General features: G+C 56.0%; 1 protein-coding gene across 1 annotated transcript; it reads left to right on the top strand.

The window, feature by feature from the left end:
- Positions 1 to 491: 491 nt before the first annotated feature.
- On the top strand, positions 492 to 5,478 carry LOC101406893 (aquaporin-2). Its single transcript, XM_004428997.3, has 4 exons — positions 492 to 851; positions 3,696 to 3,860; positions 4,229 to 4,309; positions 5,269 to 5,478. Exons 1-4 carry the CDS (start codon positions 492 to 494, stop codon positions 5,476 to 5,478), a joined length of 816 nt encoding a protein of 271 aa, XP_004429054.1.
- Positions 5,479 to 10,816: the final 5,338 nt, after the last annotated feature.

Genomic DNA, 10,816 nt, shown 5'->3' with positions numbered 1-10,816 from the left:
GGTAGCCTTGAATCCTCTCTCATGGTCAGTTTTGGGTGAGGTGTGTCCCCTGCCTTGGCCAACAGATCGAGTCAGAGGGGGGTTGGCCCAATCCCCTACAGAGGTTGCCATTCACAGAACCGGTGGGGGAGGCCCTGGGGCAGCAGCCCTGGGGTAAGCGAGGGAACAAACACGGAAAACCAGGGGACGTCAGGCCTTATCTGGAGCTCATTAATGGGGAACACTGGTCAGCTGTGAAGGCCAAGATGGGGTGATAGGCATGCAGTGGGCAGGGGTGAGAAGTGGGGGCAGGAGGCAGCCAGAGGGGAGAAGAGGTATTGGCCCAAACTCCACCTCCGCCCCACGTGTCCAAAGCCAGGATGGAAGGCCCCTATAAATGCCCATGGCCCAGCCTCCTCAGAGACCCTGAGAGAGAGAGAGAGAGGGAGGGAGAGAGCCGCAAGCTTCCTGCCCCTGAGACTGCTGGGCCAGCCCACGGAAGGGTCCACAGCATGTGGGAACTCCGGTCCATAGCCTTCTCCAGGGCCGTGCTTGCAGAGTTCCTGGCCACACTCCTCTTCGTCTTCTTTGGCCTCGGCTCGGCCCTCAACTGGCCACAGGTCCTGCCCTCTGTGCTGCAGATTGCCATGGCCTTCGGCCTGGCTATCGGCACCCTAGTGCAGGCTCTGGGCCACGTCAGCGGGGCCCACATCAACCCCGCTGTGACTGTGGCCTGCCTGGTGGGCTGCCACGTCTCCTTTCTCCGAGCTGCATTCTATGTGGCTGCTCAGCTGCTGGGGGCCGTGGCAGGGGCTGCTCTGCTCCACGAGATCACACCACCAGACATCCGAGGGGACCTGGCTGTCAACGCAGTGAGTAGCCAGAACTTGGTCCCTTCCTCAAGGGGCAGGTCCTGGGCGGTTCCTTTGTAAAGGATGAGATGGGAGGGAGCAGATCTTGGTGAGGGTTTGGATGGGCAGAGAGAGGCAGAGAGAGGGAGGGAGGGAGGGAGGGAGAGAGATGCTGGAGCCAGGAACACAGCTGGCATAGGAGAAGCAGGAATGAAGGAGCAACGTCAGAGTGGAGGCAAGATATACACGGGGCTGCTGGTACCTTCTGCTCTGAGCCTGTGGAGGAAGAGCAGTGTCAAAGTTTCTGTCAGACTTTGTACCTGCATTACAGTGAGGACTGGGCTAGAACTCAGCAGACGACAGGGTCCCAAGGCACACGTGTCATCTGAGCTGGGAGGAATCTCAGAGTGCTAGTCACAGGGTCTTCAGGGAAGAAGGACCCGACATATCTTCAGCATCTACTGTGTGTGGGCCTCATGGCAGGCGCTCCTCACGAGCCACGCATTGACAACTTACAAGAGCCCTGCAAGGTAGGGATGGGTATATCCTTCTCTAAGGAATATGAAAATTGAGGCTCAGAGACGGAAAGTGACAAGCCAAAAGTTCTACAGTTTGTCAACACCAGAGAAAGTACCAGAAAGAACCCAGGGGAAAGCTGAAGGGGCAAGGTCTCTCCAGACCCTGGAGAAGGTCCCCGGAGCCCATAGGCTAACCGTTGATTACATGAACAGTGGCTACTTGGGGACTGGGGTGCTTTGGGCACTGAGGGTGATGGTCCCCTCCCTCTCCTGGGTCTGTGTAAGGCCTGGGTATCTGAGGGCATGGGTGGGGAGGGACGGTCTGTGTCCCCTCTACACAACTCTTACTCCACCCCCCATCCCAAGCCAGGACAGCACCAGCCTCTTTCACATTCGGTCTCCTGCATCTCTTGGCCTGCTCTATCCCTGAGCCACTGGATGAGAGCTCTGACGTCTCTGAAGAGTGCTGCACAGTCCCTGGGGCACTCCTTCTTCTGCACAGGTGGCCCTTCCTCATGCGAGGGGCAGAGGTGTCCCAGTTTGGGAACTTCTCTCTTCTTCAAAATGGAAAATATGATGAGGCTGGGGGCTCAGGGCCGAGAAAAGGCTAGAGTGGCCACAATGGTGAACAGTCTGAGGAGTAGCAAGAAGAGGTCCAGATAGACTGAAAGAGGAACTTCCTGAGAGCATGGCCAAGAAAGTCTCCAAATGTGTGGCTGGGGAATCTCCTCTATAGCAGGGCAATGGGAGTGCTAAGGGGCCATGGGGACACTCAGTCCTGCTCCTCTGTCATTTCGCAGTTGACTGGGGCCCTCAGAAGGGAAGAGTCTAGAAGGTTCCCCCAAGTTATTGCTCAGCATTGACCATCTTGAGGAAGTGGGGAGAACTCTGCCTGACTGGAAGGGGGCAACCGTGGGGCTGACTTGCCCTGAGGCTAGAGGGAGCTAGATGACCCCCAAGGCTGTCCCAGGTGTCCTCTGAGGTCACTGGAAAGGCCAGCCTGGCCACCAGGAAGTTACCATTGATGAGCACCTACTCTGTGCCAGGCCAGATACCATCTCATCTTGGTACAACACTGTAGGGGGAATTCTGTGATCCTTCCACCCTGAGTGGTCACTTGAGGCTCAGCATTCAACTGACTCAAATCACAGAACCAGTGAGCGTCAGCCCCTGGAAACGGACCCAGAAGTGTCTGACACCAAACCCACGTCCGCACCATCTCCTGCAGAGCAGCCGTTTACCAGTGGGAGTGGGGCTGGGGCTCTGCCCTTGTCATTCCCAGTCCTCCAGAGTCCATTTTGTTACCCCCATTTTACAGAAGGACAAACTGAGGCCAAAGTAAACAGGGTCTCACGGCGATTCAGAGGCTCTAAATATCTGCCTTCAAAGCTCTATTCACATCCCCCCACTAGAGGCTCTGAGATTGGACCACGACAGGATGGATTGAGGTTAGATCCTAGAGAGACTCAAGGGTGCCAGCTCGATGGCTAGGACCCAGGGTGTGGGTTCAGGGCCTGGAGAAGGAGCGTGGGAGGTGAGAGCCGTCACAGCTCCACCCGGTGCGGTGCCCAGCCCCGGAGGGCAGGGCGCAGGGCACAGGATGACAAAACCCAGAGAGAAATCCAGTGCTGGGTGCGGCTCTGTTATGAAATTGCCTCTCTGCTTGGCCCCAGGTTCTCTTGTTACCCAAGTCCGGATCTGCTGGGACCACGGGCACCCCACGGGGGTGTAGAGGCATCGCAGTATGGGGCTCCAGCGCCCCCACCCCAACCTCCACAGGATGTGCAGAGAGCAAAACCGAGGCCTCAAACAGTGGGGAACAGGCAAGGTCAAGGGGAACAGGCAAAGGTCAGAGGAAAGAGGGATGCCGGACTCACGGGGGAAGAGGCCCCCCCAGGACCAGCCTCAGACCCGAATCCCTAGATCCTGTCCCTGGGAGCCCTCTGACCACAGGAAAAGAGACCACAGGCCTCTGGTTACCCCAGTATCTTATGGCCCAGAGAGAGGAGGCCTTCCTGTTACCGGGTCTAAAGCTTCCTGCTGCAATCAAAACATCTTCACGTTCTTCAGGAAACAGAAATTCTGGATCTCAGCAGCCTTTTCCTCTCATATTGTAGGCACACAAACCCAGCCCCCAAATCTAATGGGCTATGGAGCCAGTTTTCCTACCTCTGGCCTGGGGACCACAAGAAGCTGTCAGTAGTTTAGGTGAAGGTGGCTGGTGGCCCAGGTGTTCTGGCTCCCAGACCTGAAGCCTCTCTGGAAGCTTGACTGCAGGTGGGCAGCAAGATGGAGCCACTGTGGGGAGCATGTTCAGTTCCCCCACCCGCCCCCTCTCTGTCCCCAGCTCAGCAACAACACGACAGCCGGCCAGGCCGTGACCGTGGAGCTCTTCCTGACCCTGCAGCTGGTGCTCTGCATTTTCGCCTCCACCGATGAGCGCCGTGCGGACAACCTGGGCACCCCCGCCCTCTCCATCGGCTTCTCTGTGGTCCTGGGCCACCTCCTCGGGGTAGGTCATGGCCACTGGTTCCCCCCTCCCTGGAGGGACCGTCCCCAAAGAAACAGGCACAGAGACCACTCTAGAGACAGATACACAAAACCCCCAAAAGTGACAAAGACCCCCAGAGGGACAGCTACACAGAACTCCCAAGAGGGATAGATACCAACACAGTCCCAAGGATTTGACTCCCTGACATCACTCAGCCATTACTCAGCCTCCAATGAATACAGAGCCCTGTAAATGTAACATGAACTTAATGGTCCATCGCATGAGTCCCTTTAGGTTGTGGCCAACCTGGAGAGGGGCACAAAGTCTCCTGCCCTGTCCTCACCTCCCTCCCCTCCCTGACCCCCGCCTCCCATTGCCTCCCATTGCAGATCCACTACACCGGCTGCTCCATGAACCCTGCCCGCTCCCTGGCTCCAGCTGTCATCACTGGCAAGTTTGATGACCACTGGGTAATGGCTGAGACTTCCTGCCTCCCCTTCCCCCAGAAACCCATCCCAGCAAGGGCTGGAACAGAGTGGGGTGGGCCACAGCAAACTCTCCACAGTCCTCCTCCTGCGGCCCTCGGCAGCCTTGGATTCCACCCTTCAGGTCTGATGCCTGAAGACTGTTTCCACATTTCTTTTTTTTTCCTTTGAGGAAGAGCAGCCCTGAACTAACATTTGCCAATCCTCTTTTTTTGCTGAGGAAGATTGGCCCTGGGCTAACAACCATACCCTTCTTCCTCTACTTTATATAGGACGCCGCCACAGCATGACTTAGACAAGCGGTGTGTCGTGCGTGCCCGGGATCCAAACCGGTGAACCCCGGACGCCGCAGCCTGCCGAACGCGCGCACTTAACCGCTTGCACCACAGGCCGGCCCCTCCACATTTCTTAAGAGAGGATCACAGCAGTTCTCGCCTCATTGGCTTTTTGGAAGGATTAAGTGAGGCTGCTGGTGTAAAACAGATAACACAAAGCCTTAGAAGTGGATAAATGGTGATATGGATACTAGCTAACACTGACATATTTTTATTATTTAGCACTTATCTAGTGCTTAGTATGTGCCAGGCCTTACTCTAAGTGCTTTGTAAATAGTAACTCATGTAGTTTTCACGACAACCTAGGAGGTAGGTATCACCATAATGAAAGGAAACTGAGGCACAGACAGGATGAGTGACTTGTCTAAGTTCACCTAGGCAGGCAACTTCGGGATTTTCACCCTTAACCCCCAAACTAACCAGTCTTCCCCAACACTCCTGGCATCACTAATCAGGCGAAGACGCATTTTACTACACTGATCGTGTGAGACCCCTTCCAACACCAAGCGGGGAGAGGAGCATGTCCCCAGGCCCAGACGGACGCGGGGGAGTCTGGGCTCAGCCCCTCACCGTCCTGCCGCCCCGAGCCCCCTTTCCGCTCGCCCGCAGGTCTTCTGGATCGGACCCCTGGTGGGCGCCATCCTGGCCTCCCTGATCTACAACTACGTGCTGTTCCCGCCCGCCAAGAGCCTGCAGGAGCGCCTGACGGTGCTCAAGGGGCTGGAGCCCGACACCGACTGGGAGGAGCGCGAGGTGCGGCGGCGGCAGTCGGTGGAGCTGCACTCGCCGCAGAGCCCGCCGCGGGGCAGCAAGGCCTGAGCGCGCCTCCGGCCGGCCCCGACGGCCCCGGACCAGGCTCGGAGGAGCTCGGAGCGACCGCCTGCGGGCCGAGGCCGCGCCCGGGATCCGGGGCACCCGCCACCCCCGCCGGGCCCCGGCCCGAGGTGGAAGGGCCCGCCCCGCCCCCACTCCCCCCCGGTCCGAAGCTGGCCCCCAGTGCAGAGTAGCTGCTTCCAGGGCGTGCACGGCCGCAGCCAGGGCGGCGGGGGTAGCGGTGAGCCTGGCAGACCCCCTGTCCTGAGGCTGCAGGTGGCGAGTGCTCGACCTTCTGGCCCCTTGCAGGGAACTGGAGTCTTGGGGACCGAGCTGGAGAGGGAGGGCGCGTGAGCGGGCAGAGGAAGGTTCTGGAGAGCCTGCCCGGGGTAACTAGGTGGGGTGGGAGGGAAGTGTACAGAACCCGCCTTGGTGGCGGGGTGGGGTGGGGGGGTGTCTGGGAATAGCCTATTGGGTTTTGCTAGTGTGCAAGTCTGGTCTTTGTTTGTCCCCGAGTGCCTCTGTCCTCACATGCAGGGTTGTGCATGCTCCTGACTGTGAACAGGTGTGCCTGTGGTGGTACGAGTGTGCACTGGCCAGCGACCTCTTACTTCCCCCTTGACCTCTTCCTCCCCCACCTGCAATAAAGCCACTTCCTTGCAATGGATGAGCCCTTGCCACAAGTGGTCCCCAGGAGCTCCAAGAGGATGCTCCCCAGGAGAAGGGAAGATGAGGGCCTGGAGGCCACTTTGAGGGTGTATTTCCAACTCCTACCCTGCCCTTCCTCGAAAATTCCTCCCCCACCATGCTGCAGCGCTGGGCCCTGAGACTTGCCAGGACCCATTGCTAGAGGCAGAGTGGCATTGACCAGAGAAAGGCTCCCTGAGAAGTGGCCTCTGGAAAAAAGGAAGGTTGGGTGACCAAGGACCTCCTTTCTGCCCTGAAGGAGGACCCCTCCAAAAGAGGAAGCAGACTGTGCATGCATGTGCAAGTACGTGTGCATGCGACCCCCATGCGGGGCGGAAGTGAGGGGTTGGTTCCAGACCTAGAGATTAGCCTCCCACTGTGACAGGGAAAACAAAAACCTTTTGTGGGCCCCTGGCCTTTGTCTTGGGACAGGGGGAGATTTGCAACTAGACACTCGTGAAAGGAGACACTCAGTTTCACAAGTGAGCCCTCTCACCCAGCACACACCTATGACTGGCTGGGCAAGGCACACAGGCACACAACCACAGACACCAGGCAACACCCCTCCATCACCCATCCCACCTCCAGCCCCCTCCCCAGGCAGCAGCTCTCCCTCCCCAGGAATCTCTCCTCCCCTCCCTCCCTCCCTCTCTTCCGGCTCCCACCGCAGGACAGTTATTATGGAGAGAGCAGCCTAGCACTCTCAGGACCAGAGGAGAGAAACCACATGTCCAGGCAGAGGCAGGTCTGTGTCTAGAACCCAGGCTTCTAAATTTCCAGGCCAGTGCAATAGTTCTCAAATGAGATTAACTGGGATTAAGTGAGATGATGCATGTAGAGATGCTGTGTGAACTGTAATTCCTCATACCATTATCATGCATTATTGGAATCGTTTTATTTCTGCTTCCTGGGGGGACAGGAAGAACGCAGAAGGGACCTGACACTGGGCCTCCTTTACCTCCTTTAGTTGGTCGTCAAAGCAAAGGAGAGCCCTGGAGCCCCAAGGTGCAGCCAGAAGGAGATGGGCTTAGGGCTGGCCCCTCTGTGGTCCAGCCTCTTAACCTTTCCCGACCCTGAGCGCACACTGGGTGTTCTCCACCTTCCTTCCTCCCAACACCCAGACCATCCGTTCCCTCCCCCCTTCTCCAGCTGCCGCATAGCTAACCTAAGACTCACCCCTGGAGTCCCCTTCTCCATGGTCTGTGGCCTCCATGCTTTCAAGGCTTTATCTGGGTCTGTCCCACATTGCACCAAGCAGGCACTGTGCACCAGAGTCTCCAGCCCCTTCTTCCTCTCCACTTCCTTCAGAGATGGACTGTGCATGAGGAACATCTCTGTAATTGTCTCCTCCTCTATGTCTTTTCTGTCTTCCTTGACCAAAGCTCCCTTTAGGGTCAGAAAAAGGTTGCCCTGGGCCATAGGTGTTATGGCCATGATTCTCCCAAATCCCCGACAACCTGGCCTCCTTACTGGGGGAAGGGTCGAGTCAGAGACCCAAGTGACCTCCGGGGCTATACTCCTGGTAGCTGAGTGTCCTTGCTCTGGCAGTTCAGAGGCAGCAGAGCACTGAGCTGCGAGCCAAGCTGGCATGTGTCTTAGGCACCTCATCCCCACCCCGCCTCACCCCAACAGATCTCTCTAGAAGTTGCCAAGAATTGCTCTCTCTCTCTGTTTCACTTCCTGGATTGCATCTCCCTCAAAACTAAATGTGTGATCTTACCACTTCCAGCCCCATTTGCCCAGATTGGGGTCACTGAGGTCAGAGGTCAAAGCAGGATTCAAAGTGATGGGGGGTTGAGGGGAACTGACACCTATTCGGCATCTCTTGTGTCCCAGCCTCTGTGCTGGATGCTTTACAGACATTAGCTCATCTAATCCTCCTAAAACTTCAGGCAGGTCAGGGAAGGACAGAAGCCATGCAGGGCTTCACTGCAGTCATGTTCCCAATAATGATGTTTCCGTCAACAATGGATTTCACTCAACAATGGACCACATATATGGCAGTGGTCCTGTTAAGATCAGTACGACATAGCCTAGGTGCGTGGTAGGCTTGTGTAGGTACACTGTATGATGTTCGCACAAAGACAAAATTGCCGAACGACGCATCCTTAAGCGACGCATTACTCTTTAAGAAACGTGGCAGGTAACTTGAGACAAGAGGTTTGACAGCATAGGTGATTCTGACCATCCTATCGGGCAATTAAGGGGTCATTCTGGATAATTCCAGGCCAAGACCACCCTGGGCTCAGAGCAGAACTGCTCTTACCAAAGTATCAGTCAGGACCCACTGTGAGCCCAGCCCTATACTGTACTGTGATTATCTGCCAACCCTGTGAGATAGGCAGAGCAAATGCTGTTCTTTCCATTTCACAGATTAAGAAACTGAGGCTAAGAGACTGGTCTAAAGTCACACAGCAGTATACAGTGGAACCAACACTTGAACTCAGGCCTTCTTATTCAAAATCCCATGATCTTTCCACTGAGAAGTCAGAGGAGACCAGGTCTATGCTGAGGCAAGTCCTAGGCCCCACTTGGGAGCCCCTGGCAGGAGCCAGAGCACACAGCTGGGCCAGCCCAACCCACTGTCTTATTGGAAACAGGCCTGGGGCAGGGCCGCAGCACGGCAGGGAGAAAAATGACAAAACATCGGGCTGGTCTCTGCCTTTGGAGAGCACCCAGTCTGGAGGAGAGTGGAGGTCAGACACACCCCAAATCAGACAGAGGCAGGGCCACATGGAGGCAGGTGCATAGGCCTCTAGCTCCCCAAGCTGGGGACAAAGAAGCCTCTGAGCTGAAGGGAGGAGGTGGCTGACCGCTGGGTCCCAGCAGCATCCATTCCCAAATTCCAACTCGGTACCAGATGACTTTGTACCTGCAGATGTTGCTTTGATGTTGTTCTGTATCTCTAAGCAGTGATTCTGTTTATATTCAATGCCTCCCAGCTAGGCTGTAAGCCCTTTGGGGCAGGGCTCCTTCCAGTTCTTGGATGGCATTCTCCTAGCTATCCTCCATCATTTGTCTTGTCTAGCACAGTGCTCTGCATATAGTAGGCACTCAATAAATGCTCATTTGCCAATAAGTGCCGTTTCTTCCACAGCTTAGAAATGGTCAATACGGTCCAAGGTGCCAAGAGACAGACTGGGGTCTCTGGCATGTCATGAGCTCCCCAGAGCTGCTGTTAGGAATGGTGTAGAGGGGATTTCAATGCTGAATAAGAAGCTCAACCAAGGTGGCATGTGGTGGCAAATTCCCACTGCCAGCCTGGCCAAAATGGGCATCCTTTGTGACCCAAGTGTCACCTTGGAGAGAGAGGGCACCAAGACATGGGCAGGCTGTGTGGCCTCCAGAGAGAGCAAAGAACAGTCCCTTTTGGTCCCCTCATGCTGGCTGTAGCACCGTGTTGGGAAGTCAGGGCAGGGACCTCCAGAGTCTGGGATGACACCTAACACTCCATATGTCCAAAACTGACCCCCTGCTCTTCTCCCCACACCTGCTCCTCCCACAGTCCTCCCATCTCAACCCATAGCAACTCCATCTTTCCAACTGCTCAGGCCAAAGAGCTCGAGTCATCCTCGACTCTTCGTTCTCACCCGCCAGGAGAGCTCCATCAGCGGATCCTGTCAGGTCTGCCTTCACAGGGGATCCAGAATCCCAGCACTGTCACCTGCAACACCACCCCTCAGGTCCGGGCCACCACCATCTCTCTCTGGACAGGCGCCTACCTGTCTCCCTGCTTCCACTCCTGCCCCTCCAGGCTCTTCTCAACACAGCAGCAGAGGGGTCATGTTAAAGACTCTGTCAGACCACACTAGGCCTCTACTCTCTCCAGTGAAGCCTGCAGGCCTTTTGGTGGCACACAAGCTCTGTCCACTTCTGTCACCTCTGTCCTATCTCCTACTCTCCCCCTTGCTCCCTCTGCTGCAGCAACACTGGCTGATCCCTCTGCCTGGAATGTTCTTCCCCCAGGTATGTGCATGGTTCTTTCCCTCTCCTCCTTCAAGTCCTTGCTCAGATGTCACCTTCTCGATAAGACCTACACTGACAACCCATTTAAAATTTCAAAGAAACTCCATTCCTACCCCAGCACACCCAGTCCCCTTTAACATATTCTATTTTTCCATAGCACTTACAGATTCTATCGTACTATATGATTTATGTATGTCCAGTGTTTATTGTTTGTCTCCTTTCACTAGTATATTAGTGTCACAAGGCAGTGACATTCTCTGCTAGCTCATGGCTGTATCCCCAGTGCCTAGAACAGTGCTTGGTACATAGTAAGTGCTTAATAAATCTTTGTGGAAGGAACGAATGACTCTTCCCCAACACTGGGAATATGTGGAGCCCCAGGGGCATCACCTGCTGCCAATTAACCTACCATTTCTGCCCCCAGCCCCCAACTGCTCCCAGGGAATCCAGGGGTCCCTATGTCAGGAGAAGAGGGAAGGGGCTCTCCCGGAGAGATTCTAATGCCACTGCCACAAATGGGGACACCCAGCTCCCAGCCCAGAGAGGTCCCAGTGAAGCATTTCTCTGGGGCTGGCAGGGCAGGGCAAAGACAATTCCAGGACACCGTAGCTCCAGTAGTTTCTTGTGACACCCTAGGGACTGAGTGCCCCTGATGGTTGGAGAGAGATGGAAGGGCCTCAAGCACAGGCCT

Source organism: Ceratotherium simum, chromosome 17 (assembly GCF_057802395.1).
Source record: "Ceratotherium simum simum isolate JZ-2026a chromosome 17, ASM5780239v1, whole genome shotgun sequence".
Lineage (NCBI taxonomy): Eukaryota > Metazoa > Chordata > Mammalia > Perissodactyla > Rhinocerotidae > Ceratotherium > Ceratotherium simum.
This window is presented reverse-complemented; position numbering and strand designations above follow the sequence as displayed.